At 36.5% G+C, this 23,130-nt stretch overlaps 1 protein-coding gene across 4 annotated transcripts in view; it reads left to right on the top strand.

Moving 5' to 3' along the window:
* The window catches only part of pde4cb (phosphodiesterase 4C, cAMP-specific b), a 75,732-nt gene that overhangs the window by 7,278 nt on the left and 45,324 nt on the right, over positions 1-23,130 (top strand). For 2 of the 4 annotated variants that reach the window (XM_058791658.1, XM_058791660.1), the window contains exons 2-3: positions 2,597-2,677; positions 2,859-3,058. In XM_058791658.1, the coding sequence (XP_058647641.1) occupies positions 2,666-2,677; positions 2,859-3,058 (212 nt within the window). In that variant the 5' untranslated portion in view covers positions 2,597-2,665. Of the gene's footprint in view, positions 1-2,596; positions 2,678-2,858; positions 3,059-5,817; positions 6,342-23,130 lie in introns of those variants that run through there. The other 2 variants (XM_058791659.1, XM_058791661.1) reach the window with 2 other exon arrangements.

The raw sequence follows: 23,130 nt of genomic DNA, 5'->3' as shown, positions 1-23,130 counted from the left end.
TGGCTTTAGGAGTGCTTTAGGAATGCCACATCATAATTTCAGGGCTATATTTCTGTTATCAAGCCGAAATGGTGCTATTGTCAGAATCTAATGGCACATGAAATTGTGGGACATTTGGCTTCCATTAGCTTTGCAGATTTAGCATGTTAGCACACTGAAGCATCTCATGTTCTACATGTTCTCTGTCTGCGGTGTATTTTTGGGCAGATGGGCAGCAGTAGTTGGATGTATGCATGAGCTGAGACGGGCAGGATGCTGTAGAGAGGCCAAGCAGCTGACACAAGCGCTCAATACAAACAGCCATCGATCTACATTCACTCTACTGTACATGTTAGCAATCACAGCAGACAGAAATCTGACTGACAGTGAAATAATGACACTATTATTTAATCGTTGGCTGTGAAAAATCAGTGTTGTTTATCAGCTGACCCAGAGCCATTCATCACAATGGCAATCTTTAGATATTGCAATGTCTGTTTGAGAGACGCCCTGTAGTTCAGAGACTGAGTCATTGTAGCTATCACAGATTCACAGCTTACATCAAGCAATTAGCACACAAAGCCCACAGTTTGTCAGCCGACGTCCTACGGCGTCCTGCTCTTCATATTAGTCACCACTGCGGCTCCTGACTGTTTGTCAGATTCAAGGAAAAAGCTGATTCCAGCTCAACTGGAGCATTAGAGAAGAGACTGTCGGGTCGATATGAGGACCTGTTTGTACTCTTCACAGACGACTGATCGATGACACCTTGATTCTTGTTAATAGCATGATCCTGATGTCATCGCTGAGAAGATCTGGGATGTCATGTTGTTTAACTGAGCTGTGAGATCAAGTTGATTTTCACGCTTTTGTAACCGTTTCACACCTTACAGTGCCTTATGACTTCATTTATTGGCTGTTTTTTCTTAGATGGCTCAAAGTATACTTCAGTGAATGTGTTATGTGCATACAGCCTTTGAAAGTATCCACTTTAATTTGTAACACGAAAGCAAACCAGTATGCTTATGATTATGCTAATTAATTGAAAAAATATCAAACGACATACCAGACATTTTTGTACACGTAAAATAACTGGAAATGAATGTAACAGGATGCTGATGGTGCATTTAAGCTTTCCAGGTGTCAGGTGTATTCAAGTCATTTTTGTGAGAGCAAGATGGCGATATACCTTTTAGCCCAGTCTCATGAAAATGCATATAAATAGTATGCCAAATAAAAACAAAAACTCGTGGTACTGATACGCAAAAATTGACTTTAGTGTGCATATGATACCCACGTGTTTGGCGTGCATATAATACACAGTTTTTGCGTGCATATTATACGAAATTTGTTAGCGTGCATATGATACGCATCTACCCCACAACCCTAATCCTACCCATTGCGTAGCATATACACGCCAAAGTCAATTTTTGCGCATCAATACCACAAGTTTTTGTTTTTATTTGGCGTACTAATTATACGCACTTTCATGAGATCGGGTTGATCTTTTCTACATGAAATTCAGCAAGCATTTTTACTCCTAAAACTTTTCTTTTCTTTTTAAAAAAAAAAAATACATGACGATTCTGTCAATTTAATTGGAATATATTTTGTATTATTATTGTACAATACAATAGTATTTTGGAAAAGAAAATACTGCCCATATTTTTCCCATATTTTTACACAGCTAGGACTATGTACAAAACACTAAATTTTTTGAGCACACACACAGAGAACAGACAGCTAGCAAATATTCACAAAAATTCACAAAATTGTTTGGTGTTAAATTCAGTTTTCAACAGTGTTTCTCAGAAATCACTTTACTAGACCTTTAATCGCCTCACAGAAGCACTTTTCTGCCTTTTCTTGTAGTTCGTTGTTCCATCTCATCATCGGTGTCTTGTTCAACTTTGAAACTATATAGCCTTTGTGACAAACTAAGGCGCATTTGTGCGAGTTCTACGTAAAATAAAAAGTTGAGTGAGTAACTATGCCGATGGTGAAATTTACTAATATTGACAGCTAGCAGTTGAAAATGGTACTGCAGTCCAAACTCAAAATATCGGAGAAAGTTGTTTCAACTTTCTCCCGCCCCCTCCTCCTCACGCGGGTTGCCAAATTGAGGATATGAGCGCAAAAGGAACGAGCGATGGAATGCGATGAGCCTTACACTTTAAGTTGATGAGTTGATTTATTAGATGGATGCCAAGGATTTTTAGGTCGGGTTGAATCTGCAATCTCTGACCCAGGTTGTTTGCTGACTTCTAAGACTGTAATACGCTGTGTTTTCCACCAACTGGCAAACCAGGGTGTTGAAATACTATTGAGTAAATTGTCAGTGAGCAAAATCACACAGACCAAAACAAAAACAGACATTCTGACACGGAACACACATTTCAAATAAGAATAACTGGCTATAGCAGGTGACCTTAGCATGTTTTCTAAATATTTGCAAACACATGATTGTATTTTAATGCTATAATGCAGTCAAAAAAAGACCGAAATATACTTTGAGCTTTAGTTAAACTTGATTTTTTGCATGTCATACAGTTAGGTTATATTTCTTTATATTTTATACTTAATGAGGAACATAAGTGTTTATTTGTTTGCTTTTCAGTTCTCTCATGGATAATTAAAATTATCATCAAGATGGTTCTGAAGTAATCACACTGTGAGAGTTGTATACATGGAAAATATGGTATGTGATTTTATCTTAATGTACTATTTAAAGTCTATGTTCTAAAAGATAAACAATCTATAATAAGTGAATGAGTGTTTTTAGTAGTAGATACATGACATACATATCCTAGAACAGCAGTATTTTTGCACTTCTGTCCAGTATTTGCTTAGCTGACCTGCAGCTATTTTCTTCTTCTCAGAGACGAAGGGATTCTCTTGTCTCCAACCCACTGGAGCTTCAGCCCAAAACCAGCAGTGCCATTCGCCGCAGGTTCTCTGGGCCACTCCTACTTCCACCTTTGGACCGCAGACACTCCACTTTGGATGCCAAGAAGTTAAAGCACCTAGAAGCACTGTATAAATCGGCCCTGGCCTGCGCAGATGCCCAAAAAGAAACAGAGTGAGTCATCTTACACACCATAACATTCTCTGCCAAGTAGCTTTAGTTGTACAAAATCCCAACTGATGCGGTCATAGCTGTTCTTCAATAGATCTCTGCTGATTGAAGCACATCGGACTGCTGCTGTCACTTGCCGAGTGGTTTCCAAAATGAATGCTGAGTGTGCAGCTACTGACATTGTGAGCAAAATGTGACTCAGTTCAATCACGATACTTGTTGTTTTTATATAAGCCGGCATAGTGTGCACCACAGTGTTTAATGTCACCGAAAATGTACAACGATCTGATCTGACAGGTATAACAGGGCATGAAGAGAACTAGATACAGTATAGACCGATTTTTTTTTAGAGTGGGAGTGTTACTTCTGATTCCTTTTCCTCTTTTGTATCTAATAAATTTTAATCACTTGCTAGTTCAAATGACCTGGGAAAGCAAATGAAAGAAAGGTCATGGAGATTTGAGCAGAGGGTGGGAACAGCTCCTGGGTGCTTCTACTCTATTTACTGTTCTGGTAAAAGGGCACAATGACTCGAATGAAATCATATGAATACTAAGACAGAAATTCAATACATCCCATATGAACACACTAATATGCTATATTTAACTTCTTGGTGAGCATGAAAACAATATGTTTTTTATTTATTTTTATTTTTTTTGCTAAACGTGCATTGGATCACCTGATAAAAGTTTTGTGCTGGCACAGCTTGTCTAATTAGGTCTGTTCCTGCTGAAGGAAAAAAACATGTCGTATCATAAAATGGTCAAGCTTGTTTTCAGAACATAGCAGCTGGTTTGTTACTGGAAGGTGGTCTACCAGCTCTAACCAGATTTATCAAGGTCTGTCAGGTTTATCACGGTCCCACCAGCTGGTAGTCAATTTTCTAAATCAGCTTGAAGCAGTTAATGACTGGAAATGGCCAGCATGGTCCAGCTAAAAGCCATAAAACACCTACTAGGTTACAACATATAATAAAAAGGCTACCATAAGAGACCCTAATAATCACATTATTAGTATACTTCAATATATACTTTTTTGTAATTGACCATCCTTCGGATGAGACGTTAAATCGAGAAAAGCGCTATATAAATGTAACAAATTATTATCATAATTTAAAAACAACTGTAAATGTTTTGTGAAGTAGGTGATTTGTATTCTTTATAGAGTCTTAACTGTAAATATTTTATTTATATCATCATCTACAATATAATAAATTATCTATCTTTCATTTATCTTTATTTATCTTCATTACTTATGATTAGCCTTTGGATTAAAAACAGTTCACTTCAGCATAGTGTTGAGCAGGAAAGTTTGAACATTGATTTATGTTTTATGTTTATTTTTATTCTTATTTGCATTCTATTCAGTGATTGTATTCATGTGTAAACATCCGATGACATTAGTAGTCAGTAGTAAATACTACTAAGCCTACTACTAGTAATAATAATCATATTAATAATAATTTTTATTATTATTGTCAACTTGTATAATCTGTTTTAGCAACGTTTTTCACGCACTTGAAGCATATGTAGTTTTGTGTATCTTTGTGGTTTTAGAGCCCCCTACAGATAAGTGAGTGGAATTCACTGTTGTAAATATTCCTGTCATAACTGACCCTTCACAGGGAGTTTGTTCGATGGGCGATCTGACAAATCATAACGTCGAATCTGCCATTCGAAACCAGACAGGAGTAGATTAATGTCAGTGGACTTGAACTTGAAAAATGTGTACTGACGTCTTTCTGCGGTTGAAACAAGATACATTCTGATGTTCATTCATGTTTATTTCATGCTATAACTAGTAGGCTAAAGAGGAAGAGATCGGTTCAAGTGCTGCTTGAACTCAGGCGCTACAGCAATCTGTCACACATTAAAGAGCCACAAAATGGTATTTATTGTTTGAATTTCTTAAAAAATTTAAAAATTTGAAAGCTGAAACTTTGTTTCATACCTAAAGTAGCATGCTCTGTCTTGTCTATTGGCGTGTTGTCCATTTTCTCTGTGGTCCGCAATGTATTTTTCACTGATGTGTAGCGTGAGAGCGCCATGGCTTGTCAAACATAGCAACAGTAACAATTCGCTGTAGGGATTCGCTGCTGCCGTAAAGCAGTCCTGGCTTTCCGAGAAATTCCCAGATGTTTGTGGGGGAGCGAGGCAAAGAAAAAGTTAAATGTGTTCAGAAAAGTTATCATAGTTTTAGTGACAATGATATAAATCATAAATCAAGTATTGATTTACATGCACCACATGTGGGGTAATACGCCCCCACAGGTGGGGTAAACAATAATAAATATTTTTATTAATCCAACTAGTTAAAATGCACTTGATTTGATGTTCACAACAGAATAACTACAGTAATTGCCCATTGCCCCTGCGAGGAGGTCTGTGGGGTGTCACCCGTGTAAGCTTCATGGTGAATACTTCTACATCACTCTAGTCAATGTAGTCTTGACAAATTTACCTTGACTTTATCTTTTGGTTATTTTGGGAAAAACAGTGGTGGGGGTGGGGAGGGGGCTTTCTCCTCATTCTGCCCTACCATCATGATTTTGAAACTTATATTTCAAGGCACAAAAACAATAACAACTCACAGATGCTTTAAGCCTGTGTGTATCAGTGTTTACGTCCTCAGTTTTGGGGGTGTGTAAAGCACCTGGTGATGTAATGCACACTGGGCGTCACTATATAGCAGAGCTCTGCTGGATCTTTATACCCGCCTCGCGCTCTCTCTCTCTCTCTCTCTCACTTCAGCCGGGTTCAAGCTGCGTATGTAGACGTTTTGCCTTTTTGTTTGCTGTGAGACTGCCATATGTCTCAGACAGTGTTTGAATTCACTCCGTCTCCGTCTGCTCCACCTGAACGATGCGGAGAGTGACTGAGCGAGTGTAACTTTGCTTCTGCAAACACGCCGGTCTAATACACAGAGCATTTCTGTCTCTAGTCGTGTAAACTTGCGCTGTTTTGGGCTCAGCACCACTGAAGGCTGAACAGCTCTTCTGACATTGAGGAATTATACGCAAACTTCGACTATTAAATACTCCAGACTTTGGACGGCAGACACGGAGCTGAACTTGTGCAGTGATGGAGTGCTCGGCGCTGAGCAGGGAAGGCGCTGGTATGGCCAAACCGCCCAAGCATCTCTGGAGGCAGCCCCGGACCCACATCCGAATCAAGCAGCGGTACCACTCCGACACCGAGCGGTACCTGTGCTGTAACCGAGGCACGGAGACGCACCGCCCGGGTCTGAAAAAACCACGAATGTCCTGGCCGTCTTCTTTTAATAAACGGTAAATCGTAGGAATCATTTCTTTTGAAATGCAATAGAGTAGAACTTCCTCATGTGAAAAGAAAACTACCCCATGTGATAGTTATTTGTATGTCAGTAACTGGGAGGTTTTCAGTGAAGCGTACAATTACGCAAATGCTTGTTTTGAAAGAGTTCACAACCTGCTTAAATGGAATAGCCTATTTTATGTAAGTTATGTCTTCTAAATTGAAATTCTAATATCATCGTATTTTGTAAAAGCTGTTTCAACTATATAATAAAGGTATATTTAAATTTAGTTAATAAATCAGGTCAGTCTAGTTACCAGTTTAAAATGTCAAGTCGGGGCAAGTTGACACATTGATACCTAAGTTGTCACAAACGTGTTTTATGGTATAATTTTATAAACAAAATTATTAACTGCATTTTTAATGAACAAAAACTATGATTTTTTATTTTATTTTTTTATGATTGTTTTAAATTTAGCTAAAAATCCATTAAGCATGTGCATTACACCTACAGACACAGCTGTTTTCTTTTTTTTTTTTTTTTTTTTAGTCAAAAAGTGTTATTCTCAAATCTGTGTTAATAAACAGCAGGTTGTCATTTTCAACCCTCCCCATACAGTGTGACAACATGCCCCGGCAGAACGGTTATTAGTGTGTTTCTCATGACCTTTTTCATAAACAAAGTACCAGTATGACTGTTCTAGAGTGTTTGTTTCTATATAGACATTGATTTTACAAAATAAACCCACCCTGAGAAATATTTACTGGAATATGAAGTAGGATAATAGTCTTCCCTACACCAGTGGTTTTCAAACCTGTCCTGGAGGCACCCCTGCCCTGCACATTTTGTATGTCTCCCTTATTAGACACACCCAAATCAGGTCTTGCAGTCTCTACGAATGAGCTGATGATTTGAATCAGGTGTGTTAGATGAGAGAGACATGCAAAATGTGCAAGGCAGGGGTGCCTCCAGGACACGTTTGAAAACAGCCAAGTGAAATCAGCATGTTATATGCGTTCCTTTCACCTGTTATCTTAATGTTTCCTTCAGTCGAATATCAAACTCTTAAAAAAAATTGCAGTACATTTTATTTAAACCCCTTTTGATTAAGAAACATTTTCACTAGTCACCCACACAATGCTTTCTTAAAATGAAAGCACAAATTATGCACAACGTGGCCATGAGATGTTGTTTTAAAAATAGCTGACGATAAGGCAGCGTATGGTCCGTGAACGCTGATTGTTTGGCATCGAGTTTTGAATAGCACTGAATCACAGAGAGTCAGAAGTAGGTGTACTAAAGTGACTCATAGCCGTGTTTTTTCTCGTTTATTGAAGCTTTTACTTTTTCTGGATATTAATACTATCAAGCTTTAAGAGTTATGCTGCATTCATTTCCTTCATATTACACTTTCCTGACCATGTGGATCTGCTTTTTTTTTGTACATCCCTTTGTCTTACCCAGAGACTCTGATTCTGCATGTCCAGACTCCAGCATCAGCCTTTTTATGCTTGTGATAATTCTCTTACAAATGGAAGTGTTTAGACTGAAGACTGATCTTTTAGGCTATTCCCTGAACACTAAAAAGCAATACCCAGGGGAGGTCCATTAAATTATCTTTAGACTTTGTATATACCCAACAGTGCTCTGGGTTAATGCACACACAGCCTTTGAAATGTGCAAGGGTTGTAGCCTCTGGGAATTTAAAGTGAATGAAACAGATTGAACCAAAATACAGATTTGGTCTGATTTTGTTTTTACTTAAAACCATGTGAAAGAAAACATGCTTAGATTAAACAGCATTGAGCAGAATATCTCAGTAGAGATCGTTAAACTCCATTTTACCTGTGCGTGTTTTCAGCTAATCAGTGCTTATTCCGTAATGCAAAGAGAGTGTGTGCTCATGGTTGCCAGGTTGGGAAAAGGAAGTAAAAGATTGGGACAAAAAAAAAATGTGTCGATTTGAGAAAAAAGCTTTTATTGGTGGATTTAAATCCGGCCATGAAAGCTTGTAGAGGCTTGTTGTTATCAATGCAAGATAATGCAAATGCCAAATTAAAATATTTTCAGGCTAAATAACTACGATTATGCTTAATAAATCAAGAGAAGCAGAAATCATGATCACGATTAAAATACGATTCATTGTACAGCCCTAGTTATCGTCTTTGGAGTAAACAGGCCTTAATAGTCTTTTAATTTAGCTTTCTGTGGAATCTTTTGTTTGTGTGAGTGGGCAAGGTTATATGAGTTTATCGTTCTCCATCTGTTCTTCCATCATTAGTTATCAACATTCATTAGGTTAAAGGTTCTGTAAATACTTGTCCACACTTTTTTGGCAGGATTTATAACCAAGGGACCAAGCACACCAATGCTATATTTTAGTGTAAGGACCAGTAGATAAATATGTGAAAATAGTTCAAAGACTTTGGATGAGTTAAAGGGGTCATGTGATGTTGCTAAAAAGAACATTATTTTGTGTATTTGGTGTAATGCAATATGTTTACGTGGTTCGAGGTTCAAAAAACACATTATTTTCCACATACTGTACATTATTGCTGCTCCTCTATGCTTCCCCTTTCTGAAATGTGCTGATTGTTACAAAGCTCATCGTTCTGAGAAGCGAGGTGTGCTCTGATTGGCCAGCTATCAGCTGCGTTGTGATTGGCTGAATACCTCAAGCATGTGGCGGAAAAATCAGTAGCAAATTCTTTAAATATTGAAACGTACTTACAGGCTGTGAGTCAGAAGCACCAGACTGTCCATGGACATTTGAATTGCCCCGCTTTATAGTGTTCACAGCCATTCATAGTGTTCACATTGTAGGCTACTCTCTCCTAGGTTCAGGAAACAGTCCTCTGTAAAATGCGCTGCACACACTCGAATATTTGCATTGTACTGTTCTGGAACAGTGTTGTAAATACAACTTAACCACTGATTTCTAGTTGTGTACTCATTTGGAAGCCCAAACAAAGTAGTTTTGCTTTCACACCGAAACACACAGCGTCTGCATGACATGGTGGCGGCAGCAACAATACTACATCGAGAATAAAAGTTATACCTTCTTTCATTGCGTTTGGGCGGTTGACGTAGATATGTGGGGGCATGTTTGAATAAGCCGTTTTAGGAAGGCGTGGCTTTTATAAAGAATATCTATTTGGGTTTGAGACTTTAATCTTTGCAACTTTACAGATCTTATATATGCACACACAGCTTGTAACACTCCAAAGACAAAGGAAAACATGAAATCGCATCATATGACTCCTTTAAATTAGACATTTAAAAATGAACCATACTATTCTGCAAAATAAATGCATGAATAAGCATGACTCATTTCAAAATGCTGATCTGTTTGCACTTTGGAGAATAGGAATATGTGTGTATAATTCATGTGGTTGAAAAGTCATAGCCTAAAATGTACAAGGAAAAGGGTTTGAGTGATGAAATACATAGTATAACAGTAGTATAGTAAAACATAGTATAGATTTTTTTTCCTTATAAGAAACCCATTGCAGCATTAAAAGTTTAGAAAAGTTCATGCAAAAGTGAAAGTTGCCGCTTTGCAAGTATATTTGATATCCATGATTTTTTTCACAAGTAAAAGTATCCAATAAATCCAACTTTATGTAGAATAAAACAGTCTTTTTTGGGCCCCCAAAATAAACAATATCATATTGTATATAGTATGTGAGTGTACATAATTGTAAACATTTTTCAAGCTATTTTTTTTAAAGCTGAATATTACAGTGCATCTTTCAGAACGAGTAGTATTCAGGTTCCCCATGTGCTGAATGAAGTGGCTCCATTTTTACCAGCTGATGGATTTCCTGCACCTCTTGTATCCGATGTATCACTTTCTGTTGCACAGATGTGTTGGATTATCTGGGGAAAGCACTGCTGTTCTCTAGACATCTGGCCAAACAGCAGCTATTTACACATTTAAATGACATTATACTGGTGTCAGGGTGGTTAATGGCGAGGATGTGTTTGAAGACTGATTTTAGATGCTTTTGACTCAAGGTAGTCTAGCCATCACATCTGATTATAGTGATATGCACTCTTCTCCAAAACTGCTGCGTAGAGAGCAATTCAAAATCCAAAAGCTAGATGCATCTTTTTGACCAGAAAATAGGCAGCATTCCATTTAATATTTATGGGAAATGCAATTCTGAAAAAAAAAAAAAATGCAAATCCATTTAGGATGCTGCCATATGGCAGAAGTGTTCTATGCAAGTAAGTGAACACATACTCATCTTATGCAGAGTACATTTCATTACCAAACACAGCTATGAATTACGTATGTACAATAGGAGTGCTATGGTGGGAATTTGTGTAAATGTCTTCATTTTTGGTCAGTGTTCTCTTTCAAGTCAGCTGCTATTGAGCAAAAGTTTTATTTTTGCTGACAAGTTAAAGATAATATTTTATAGCAGTTTCCCTAAATCAAAGACTTACCTGAAATAAAGAGTTTTGTTAATGCAAGACCAACACAAGAGCTTGCATTCATGTATTTGTGTAAATTTCTAGCCTTAGAAAGCAGCAAGGCTCCTTGAAAAAAAAAAAAAAAAAGCTGTGTTAAAAACAAACCAATTTGGTTCATTTTGGCTACCCAGCAGTTATTTTGACCCTGCTGGATTGGGTTAAATGTTTTCATTTTTAAAAAATGCCTATACTACTGGGTTAAATAAAAATCATTTCAACACACGCAGAAATAAAAATAACTTCAGCAGACGCAGTATAAACACAGGCATCCCTAAAAATATGATTAAAAACCACGCTGTCTATTGTAAATAACAATGTTTTATACTTTAAATAATTGTGTAAGAACTAAAACAACACAAACGGGGCAAAAATGTGTTTTAAATTTATAAACATTTTGAGTCTCCCCTTCCCTTGCCTCACAGTGCTTTGGTCCAAATGTCTGCTTTCCTCTTTTACATCAGCTACACACACACATCCGTTGAGAGAGAACAAAGTCAATAGTTCTGGAACTCCAGTAAGTAAGGCTATCAAGGCTATTTTATTCACTTAAACATCGGATGAAGTGATTATTTTCTCTTTAATACAGATGATGCCAACGTATTTTTTCAACGAGTTGCTATGTTATCAATAATAACGTTACCTGCTTGACAGAAAGGGTTGCCAGGTTTTCACAACAAAACCCGCCCAATTACTACTCAAAAGTAGCTCAAAACTAGCCCAAACTAACCGCGTTTCGAGGGGGTCTCCCGGTAAAAATCGTGTTCCGGGGACTAAAATACATGTTCCTGGGGTCACTTCAACCCGCGGCAACAGTGATGAAGTACCCCAGTTCCACGGGAAAACCGCGAACTTGGCAACACTGTGACAGATAGTAATGTCTACAAAGGACACGACCACTGTCACGGCACAACCACAACAGCTTGAAGTTGAAATTTACGCCCCTGAACACAGACAACAGTAATAATCAAAAGGTGAAATTGATTGATAAGCAAGAACACAAACGGTATACTCTAAAAAATGCTGAGATAAAAACAACAATTTCTGCTTTATTTGGAGACCCAGTGCTGATTAAATATTGGACAAAACACATGCTGGTTTAAATGTTTGACCCAGCATGCTGGGTTGTTTTGTTTAACTCAACAATTGTTCACTATATTGCTGGCTTAAAATGAGTTGGAATTTAGAAATCACACACAGAACTACTAGAGGCAACAGTAATAATCAAAAGGTGAACATTTATTAGTATGCAAAAATACAAAGACAAAAATATAAGACAAATTAAATTTATTTGGATGAATAGTTTGCAAAATTACATACATTTAAACTTGTTTAACAGCATTTTAGGGAAAAAAAATTACATTTAAAAGTAACATTTTAATACAAGTGTATTCAACCATTCTCTGTTATCCCTTTTCACCAAAATAGTGCTGATTCTCAAGCCAGTGTGTTGCAGAAATCAACGAGCAGTGCTGGGAACTCTCCTGAAGAGGATGCAAAAAGCCTGCGCTCCGACTGTAACTCAACAGCTGGGTTGTTTTGAATTTTTTAGTGTAGAAATGGATAAAAAAATGTGAGAAAGTTGCTTTAAAAATTAAAACATGCAAAAAAAATAATATATCATTCCCTAAAAATAAAGTTTTAATAATAATTGCAGTAGTAGTAGTAGTAATATATTAAGACCTATGTTCTACTGTACAGTATTAAAGTTTCTGTGTGTTTTTGAAATGATGGCAGTTTTTCTCAAACTAAATGGAAAAACGCTCATGAAGTGATCCTCAGAGCAGCTCTGAAAATGAAGTTTGTGTTCATGACCTCATATTGTGAGACGGCAAAAACTAACCAAACAACGCAAGCCATGTGTGTGTCAGTAGGTATGTAGCAAACGAAACGGCATCATTCATTCACAGAGACATGCAGGACTCATATTTAAAGTCTTTTTAGCTTAATATTCACAGACACTAGTGTATATTGTGATTTAATTTAACTGTACTTTTGATTTATTCACCTAAAATTTGACAAATTCCATGACATTCTGCGTTATACGGTAAATTTAATTTTTATAATTTTTTTTTGTCTGGATTCTGTAATTCCATTTGTGTTTTCCGCAACACAGAAATGGCCAAATCGATCCAGATTCCTTACCCAACAGTCTCAACTCAGCATTTAAGTTGAAAAAATAACCCAGTGTCTTTTTAAAGTGCAGATTTTGGAAGAGATATGTTGTTGATAACTGTGGATTTTTCTGGATCTGGAATCCAAAACCAAAGGCTAAGAACAGGCTTCTTTAGTTTTTCTAGTGGTCTGTCAAGCTCTGTCTTTTAATATCTAATCATCATAAAATGAATCCAGTTCTTGACTGCTGCCTCCAGTTATCATTAATCTGTTATAATTGACTTAATACATTCCTTTTTCTTGGAGGCTTCATTTCGTTTTCAGGGCTGAAGTGACTGGTCATTTTTATCGCTAAAGGGCTGATGATATTGTAATTGCATTGTGTGAAATTATATTAAGCCATACTTGATTTCTATTCCACCAATATTCCTATTAATGCTCATCACACTGATGGCTTATTAATGAAGCACTGCTTTCGACAGTATTTTGTCCCCAAGCGCATGCAATATCCAAGTCTGCGTTATGCCATTTGGTAAGGAAATATAATCTCATTTCTGGTCAAAATACAGGACATCCATTTTGCCATGCTGAGGTTTCGCCCTCAGGGGCACAGTGTGGAATATAGGTCAGAGCAGAAAATGAATGATACCTCCTGTTCAAGATCAGACCAGGACATGCTTCATCACGCCACCCCTGGTACTCTGGATAACTCTATAAAGCTTGTTCTTCACCGTCTGACTTTAGAAAGAATATAAATTTAGACTAGTAGATAAGACAAGCTGTTTCTGAGCAGAGAGGAACTGAACGTTTTCTACCCCGTCGAAAGAAGGCCATTTTGTTCCCTTAACTAAAAATTTTCAGTGGGATCCTATTTTATTATTATCATTTTTTTTTATTTTTATCATTTATAAAATAACTTTCATTTCGGAGTGTAATCTTTACACATAGTGTTGGAATCACTGGAGATCACTGTCATTTGCGACCATAACTTTTTTGTAATAGCTGTGCTTTTTCTGACTACTTCATTTTCTCCACTCTGTTCAGCTTGCAGTGTAACTGCAGAAATGCACTTATCTGTCAGCGCCTCACCGTCAGAACGAGGGTCATTATCTGTCTGGCTGCGAGGACCCATAAGAACCAACCTGACCTTGTTCAATGTGCTTTATCTCTGTCTTGCTGCAGAAAGTGAGAAGCTTTAGATTTCACAGTTTGCTGTGTGATATTTCTCAGACATCCCCCTGAGGATTTCATTTTTGGTGGTACTTGCTAGGACAAGCTTCTACTGTTGTTCATTCTTAGAGCTAGTGATGTCTTCTTAATTTTTCTTTTTTTTTTTTTTCTTTTTTTTTTTACAAATCAATTTCAGCACAATCCCATGACTCTCACTGACTATTTAATGGAATTACTTTAATGCTGATTATCGAAATATAATATGCTATGCATGTATACATAACACTCCCTTGTGTACATACTACCATTTCAAAGTTTGGGGGTCTTTTAATGTTTTTGAAAGTCTCTCATGCTCATCAAGGCTGCATTTATTTGATTCAGTAAGAACAGTAAAATTATGAAGTATTATCACAATTTCTATTTGAATATATTTTAGAATGCATTTTATTCCTGTGATTTAAAATGCAATTTATGTCTACTATTTATATATTAATATTTTGGTGAAAATGATTTAAAAATTAGAGATTCTATTATTCAGCAAGGATGTATTAACTTGTTCAAAAGTGACTAAAGACATTTATAATGTTACAAAAGATTTCTGTTTCAAATAAATGCTGTTCTTTTGAACTTTCTATTCAGCAATGGTTTCCACAAAGATATTAATCACAAAACTGTTTTCAACATTGATAATAATAACAACCATTACTAATAACTGATCATCAATAATAATTGATAATAACTGAGCAGCAAATCAGCACATTAGAATGATTTCTGGAGGATCATATGTGGACACTGAAGACTGGAGTAATGATGCTGAAAATTCAGCTTTGCATCACAGAAATAAATTATAAACTTTACATTTTTAATGTTTTTACATTTAAAAAATATATTAAAATAAAAACAGTCACTTTAAATTGTAACAATATTTCACAATATTACAGTTTTTACTGTATTTTTGATCAAAGAAATGCAGCCTTGGTGAAATTTCTTTCTTTAAAAAAAAAAAAAAACTACTTCATAGGTGGCAAATGTACCTTTTCAATCTCACCACATCCTGTGCAACCATGAAACTTTACTCTAAGCAGCAGAACTGGATCGAGTCTCATAAATATTCTATATCTTGGTCTTCAGACAGCGCTTTCCACATCTACATGAGCTCAGCTTTGCCCTTTTATTTCTAGGAATCACGGAGGGGAAGGAACATTTATATTCAATTGGAGTCATAAGCCATGTAAAATCGCACACCGCATGTCATGCATCAGGCCTGATTTAAAAGAACAGCCTGGTCTTAAATTGAATGAGCGTTTTACATGAGTGGAATATGATTGCTCGATTTTGTCAAGAGGGCAGATGATGCCATTGGGTGAAATCCATAATAGCCAAATACAAATTACAGTCATTTCAATTGTTTCAAAGGGTGTTCTAATTGATAACGAATGCTTCCGCAGAGCATTCGCCTGCTGGCTCTGGAACCCAAACACAGCTTTGGTCTCTGATCTCCCCCTCTGCCCACCACATGGTGCTTCTTCTGTGAAATTAAACTCATTTCTCATTTGGGGGAGGTGGAGAGGTTAGGATGGGGAGCTGTTGCCAGACACCTCTCTCCACAGGCCACGAGGAAAATAATGGCCAACTCATGTCATGACTGAATCTCCAAGCAACGTCTGCTTGCTGAGGTTCACCTGACCCGACAGCAGCGCCACCGAATCATCGTTATTAGATCATTAATTCTGTCCGTATTATTTCCTTCCTCTCATTGCAGACTCTCACTAGCAATCTCTCTCCCATTGGTGTCCAGCTGTCCATGTAGTTTTTCCAGCCCGATCTCATGGCAATTCGTACATATTTTACGAGGTGGCTAATGCGTACGAATTCGTACGACCTCACTCGTACAAATTCATACGATTTTTGCTAAATCGTACGTATTTTACGAGTGGGCAATTCGTATGAATTTGTACGAATGACTTACACCAAACCCCACCCCTAAACCTACCCGTCACTGGGGTTTAGACAAATTGTATGATTGAGGTTGTACGAATTTTACGAATTGTTCGTGAGATAGCGTTAGTTTTTCTCCCTGTGGATTTCTTCAAAGCTTTGATGTTCTGCTCCGTCTTTTCGGAGTGTGTCTGGTGTCATACTGCATTCTAGACATACATTACCAGTGAAAACACTGGAATAATTACATTTTTTTTTAATATTCTCTCATGCTTACCAAGGTTGCATTCATTTGTTCAAAAATACATTAAGACCTATAATATTATTACAATTTAATAGAACTGTTGTGTATTTTAAAATATTTGGAATGTTTTTTGTTTTTTTCTTTGATGCAAAGCTAAATTTTCAGCATCATTACTGCAGTCTTCAGTGTCACATGATCCTTCAGAATCATTCTAATATGCTGGTTTGCCGATGTTTGCTAATACAGCGTGTGCTCTTCGACGGTGTTTTGAGTATAAGTGCAGGTTTTGTTTGCCTTAATAATGATTAATTCTCAGGCTTGAGTAAAAGGTGCTGTTGCCAGATCAGAACTAATTCTCTGAGCAAACAGGACGGTGTTTAAGTTACCCATCATGCCAGATGCCAAACAGACACTTTATCAGTTATTTGTGGTGTTTGATGAGCGCAATTACTGTTGCTTATATTTAGGGTTAGTGATTTAAACAAACTTCGTAAACAACTTTGGTCCATAACTTGTGACTGATTGACCTACAAATGTACATGATTTATGTACATGATGAAAAATCAACTGGTTTGTTGAAAGGTGCTATTTTTCTTTCAAATTGTGTGAAAGACAAGAAATAAAAGCATACATGCATGCATACATACATACATGAACAAACAAACTAGGGGCGCAAACCATCGCTCAATCTCACAAAACCCATCCATGTTCAAACCATATTTTACTAAAAAACAATAAAATATTGAATTTGAAAAATATCAAATTCAATATATGACAATTAAGCACCCCTATTTTCCTTACCTCCCCCTAACGTGTGTGTGTGTGTGTGTGTGTGTGTGTAATTAATTTTTAAAAAGTTAAACGTGTAGATCATTTAGCAATATTTTGAATGAGCTTTTTTTATATTTTCAGTTTTCATTTTGTTTTTAGTTTGTTTTAGTAATTTTATAATGTGCAGTTTTATTAGTTTTTGCTTTTTTAAATATCGCTATGTGGCTTTCTCTTTTTTCAGTTTTAGCAATTTTAGCACTTCAACTTAACATTATTCAGTTGCCAATTCAACATTCTAATTTTTACATTTTCTTTTAATTTACTATTTATATTTTATTTAATTTCTGTTTTTTTTTTCTATAACTAAAAATTAGTTTTAAACGTTAGTGTCATCATGCAAAAGTGTTAATAGACTTTTTTTTTGCAACATATTTCTTTCTTTTTTCTTATATGGACGTTTTCATGAGACTCATCCATCTGGAGATCAGAATATTATAGTTGGTATTTGCCCATGTTTACGCATTTTTTATGGATTAAATTGCCATCCAAACAATAAAATATCAAGTGTACACTACAGTAAATGCCCTCCAGGGCACATTTATGACTGACATTCCTGCTTCTTCAGGCCACATACTCAATTAATCAACCTCCAACACAGAGCAATCAGTAATGAGACATGTGCGGTGCAGCTGCAAAACGCAATCGCCATATGGTCTGAAGAGTGTGTTTTGCTACACTAGAATTATCAAAATTATATTTCTGCAGAGACGCATTTATGTGTCCAGGTGTAAATAGAATGTGCATACAGAATCAGATCTGTCGAAACACATGAACATGCAGTTATACAACTAAATATCATTAGCTACAACCAGTTTTCCCTATTGACTCAGTGATTGATCAGAAACCAGTTTCTGGGTCACTCATAATAACAGATCTGCAGTCATTGCATTAGCAGCTCAGATCAAATACATTTCCTCATGCATTTTCAGGTGTGCAAAGAATTATTGGAAATTGTATTAAATTTCAATGAGTTCCTTTTAAGGAAATGAACATAGCTGTTATATAAAAACAGAGAAAATAAAACCAGATCTGCGTTTCTACAGCTCCCAGAGATGTCAGGAGAGAGACAGGTTTTAGGTTAACAATACAGAAAGACAGGTTTTTATCTTTTTTCCCTGTCCCAATTATAGAATACGATCATGTTGTCTGTCTAATGAGTGCACTTTCTATGTTTCAGTCCAATCTGCCATATGCTGTGTGAATCTCATATGGTGATTTTCGACAGCGTTCTTCTTATTTACACACACATATGGCTCTCATCATTTTGAACAGAGCTCAGGTGTGCACATAATGCTAAACCTGCTGTGATGGTGATTATTTTCCAAATCAATGCCATCAAGAATTGTTACTCGTCCTACCTGTCAAAGTCCTGTCGGTCTGAGTGACTGCATCTTCCATGGAAAAATCATTTCCAAACAATAGGTCACCCAAAAATGAAAACTGAAAAATGACAATTATTTACTCGCTGTCATGTCGTTTCAAATCTGTAAGCTCTTTTTCTTTAGAAAACAAAAGGAGAAATTCTGTTCAGCAAAATTCTCTGCAGCTCTTTTCCATTCAAGGACTGTTTTATTATTAATTATTAAATAAAATCTATGTTCTGAAACCATATGATGGATAGACATTTATGTCATTATTGACATATCCCTTGGCAAAGCTTTGAAATCTCATTTGCGTTCACATTCACAAATCAACAAAATGGTAAAAAAAAAAAATCCAAATAGATTTGGATAGACTTTTTTTTTAGGACGACAAACCCTTTGAAATAACTAACTAAAATAGTTACAGGACAGAAATGTTCATAAGTTACATACATGTGATTAGATGAGGCGGTTTCCCACTTTAATCACTACTTTAGTAATGACATGGATTTTTTTTTATCACTTTAATGTGTTCTTTGATCATGAGGTTCAATTCTAATGTTAATTTAAAAATAAATAAAATGAGAAAATGATCATTTTCATCCCTCATTCTGCCCCTCTGAAATGGGTGTAAGAAATATTCATCTTACACTTTTATTTTAGCATTTTAATAAAAATCTACAAAATATAATTTTTATCAATACTCCTAATAAATAATAATAAATATAATTTAATTATAAAATAATAATAATGACATATTAGTGTAAAATAGAAATATATTTCTGTCATAATTTCTTCAAGTTTTTGGTGGGTTATCATGAAGGTCTTTCCATCTTACTTTCAGTTTCTGTGTGTATTTGACAGTAGTTTTTCTCAAATGAAAGAGTGAACAGCTGGTGAAGTGACTCTCAGAGCAGCTCTGGAGATGAAGTTCATGTCTCATATATTGAGACGCAGATGCTGAAAACACTGCGAGCGTCACGTGTGTTTGAGTTTGTGTAATAGATGAAACTAAGCCACTCATTCACACAGACACAGAACATGCAGAATTATTAGTCACATGCACTGACCTTACATGTCATGTTTTTTCTGCTGTGTGATAGACTGTTAGATTAATCCATATCAAGTAGAAATGTCCAGAGCTTACCATCATTATGGACATAAATTTTATCATAATCTCGATAGAATATGTCACACTAAATTAAAATTACAGTGAAGACATTTACAGTGTTGCTAACGACTGTTTTTAGTATCACATTTCAGACATCATTAATTCATTCATGTTTACTAGCCAGTGTGTTTTGTCCTTTCTGCCCTCTGCCTTGAAAAGCCAAGAGTATCCCAGAGTCTCCTCTTTGCTGAACCCGATGAGACTGCTGTTTCTCAAACTAGAGACTCTGATGGACTTTTGTCCTTTTGTTGTTGTGCATCTTAGCTGAACACCTCTCTCTCTTTCATGGTTAGATCCAGTTTGCTTTCTTCTTTCAAGACAGTAGTGCACTGAATAGGCTTCATCTCTCAAAAGAAGAACAGAACAATGATTTTCTTCAGAAATGTGTTTGATTGCCTGAGAGGTATTTACTCAATTACTCAATCCACTGAAGAAATAATATATATTCATTCTCTTAATCCTACCTCATACCTACTATTAACTATTAATAAGCAACAAATTAGGAGTTTATTGAGGCAAAAGTCATTGTTAATAGCAGTTAACATAGGAGTGACTAGTTACATGTAACGGAATTACGTAAATTCATTACAAAATGAATGTAACTGTAATCTGTAAGAGTTATCTAGAAGAATTGTGTAATTAAATTATAGTTAATTATGAAAATGTTAACGATTACAAAGGGGGGTTACAACAGAATAGGACACATGCTAAACTGTTTTATTTCCTATTTGGGTTTGTGTATATGCTTTATTTTTTAAGATTAACAGATTTTTCCAAAACATTGCTAGATGTTTCCTGTAATAGCTATGCAAAGATTTGATTTCAAAAACAGCCTCATAGCTATTAAACGGTTTCTTGAACAGTTTCTTCAGTTATCTCAAAGTAAAAAAGGAAGTTTGATTTTATGGTGGCTGTGCTTTAAAATTCAAGCGAAGAAGGATTTTGAATGTCTGACAGTAATCAGTGTTGAGTCCTACTATAAGGTAAAAGGGAAAGGTCAACCAAATTAGAAAATTCTGTCATTAATTACTCACCCTCACATCGTTCCAAACCTCTCTGAATACATAAAAAATATCTTAATGGAGTCATATGACGTTGCTAAAAAGAACATTATTTTGTGTATTTGGTGTAATGCAATGTGTTTATGCGGTTTAAGGTTAAAAAAACACATTATTTTCCACATACTGTATATTATTGTTGCTCCTCTATGCTCCGCCTTCTGGAACACGTCGATTTTTAGAAGAGAAGATAGGCGTTCTCTGATTGGCCAGCTATCCAGTATGTTGTGATTGGCCGAATACCTCAAGCTATAAATGTTACGCCCCTTACCGTATTGTGATGTCGTGTCCCGGCACAACGACACAAAAACAATAAAAACCCATTATAAGTGAGGCATTTGTTGCATCCAGTGGGGACATAATTACTGGTTATAATGACTTATACTGTCTTTTTATACGTCACGTTGCATCGCGCCGCGTAAACATTACCATGTCTGCATTTGTGATCGGAGAAACGACAAACAACAACCACTGCTCTACATTGCTCAAAACTCGTGTTTGAATAGTCAGTGGCAAATTCTTTAAATAAGAAAACGTACTTACAGGCTGTGAGTCAGAAGCGCCAGACTGTCCTTGCAAAGATAGAATTGCTCCACTTTATAGAAACAGCCTTTGAGCAGCTGGCAGCTACTCCCAGGTTCAGGAAACAGTCCTCCGTAAAATGTGCTGCTCGAATATTTGCATTGTACTGTTCTGGAACAGTGTTGTAAATACAACTTAGCCACTGATTTCTAGTTGTGTCCTCTTTTGGAAGCCCAAACAAAGTAGTTTCGCTTTCACAATGAAACACAGCGTCTCCAGGACACGGCGCCGGTGGCAGCAACAATGCTACAGCGAGAATAAAAATCACACCCTCTTTCTTTGCATATACATTTGGGTGGTGTTTTGCAAATCTTCCCACACAGTGACGTAGACATGAGGGGGCGTGTTTGAATGAGCAGTTTTAGGAGGGCGTGGTCGAGTCTTAACTTTTATTAAGAATATCTCTTTGGTTTTGAGACTTTAGTCTTTGCAACTTCAGGGATCTTATCTATGCACAAACAGCTTGTAACACTCCAAAGAGAAAGGAAAACTTGAAATTGCATCATATGACCCCTTTAATTTGTGTTCCAAAGATGAATGAAGGTCTAATGGGTTTGGAACGACATGAGGGTGAGTAATTAATGACAGAATTTAATCCTTAAACTCTGCCTGCTTTAAATGTTTCAACGTGGTTAACAGTTGAAAACATTCATTAGAAATCTAGAAAAGTAATCAGAAAGTAATCAAATGTAATCAGTTATATTAATTTAATAAAGTAATTGAAACAGTTACACTACTTATTACATTTTCAATAGGGTAACTTGTAACCTGTAATCTATTACATTTCCAAAGTAACCTTCCCAACACTGGTTAATAGTTAGTAACTAGCGAGAATTGGTCCCCAAACTAAAGTGTGACCGATAATCCTTACATTTCAGTCTAATAAATGATTATATATGCAATATTTTCTATGCTTTGCCATCCAAAACAACAAAGCCTCCTTTTTTCTGTGCTCTGTCGCAAATTTTCCAAACTTCCACTTTTGCGTAATTTACCCTAATCAGTCTCTGTGCTGTCATTATTTTCCCATATCACAAGTGGCCAGTGTTTTTATCATTTCACATAATACACTGGCACTAGGGGGTAAATTGATGGAGCACAATTTCGATTGAATTATTACCAGTCGTCCCTCTTTTCATCTGGGTCTGTGTTATTTTATTGATTAGAGTTTGGCAGATTAATTTTGGCCAAAAATGATTAATAGTAAGGATGCGATGTAGGAACGGTAATGCAAGTTGTCACATAACACACATCTACAAGGCCTACACCGGTGCTGGAGATGAGGCTTTTCTTCTCATATCTGGCTGCTAATTGAAATGCTGTTGAAAGCTTTTACAGCATTTGCTTGGTCAGGGTCACCATGTCATCAGTAACACACTGGGACAAAATCCAGATATATCCGAAGGGGGATGGGACAAACGCAGTGTCTCACGACGGTAGCAGATGGCTTGATGGTACAAAACAAATGGTCCAGCCGGACTTCTCCACGACAGTGGCAATGTCCACCTGTTCCCCAAAGCACAAATCATCAGCTTCTCTTTCCCGACTGAAAATACAGCAGAGTGAGAAAAAGTATAAATATCTACATACAGTATATATGTTCACAGGTCTCTTTAGCAGAAGAGAGGCAGGAGTGTCTGTGACTAGCTCTTACCGCATGTGTTTATTGTTAGACTGTCTGAAACGAATGCTGGGCAAAAAGAGTGTGTTTCTACGGTGATGGCCTTGAACGGAACATTTTCAGGTGGGGTATGATGGGAAAAGTCCGTTGTTACGTTCTCGGGAGGACTCGGGAGGCTTATCTGTGACCTAAAGCAGGATTGCAAACTAGAATTTTCTGAAACATACGTGACTGC

Source organism: Onychostoma macrolepis, chromosome 11 (assembly GCF_012432095.1).
Source record: "Onychostoma macrolepis isolate SWU-2019 chromosome 11, ASM1243209v1, whole genome shotgun sequence".
Classification (NCBI taxonomy): Eukaryota; Metazoa; Chordata; class Actinopteri; order Cypriniformes; family Cyprinidae; genus Onychostoma; species Onychostoma macrolepis.
The sequence above is the reverse complement of the archived record's forward strand: the minus strand, read 5'-3'. Positions and strand labels throughout refer to the sequence as shown.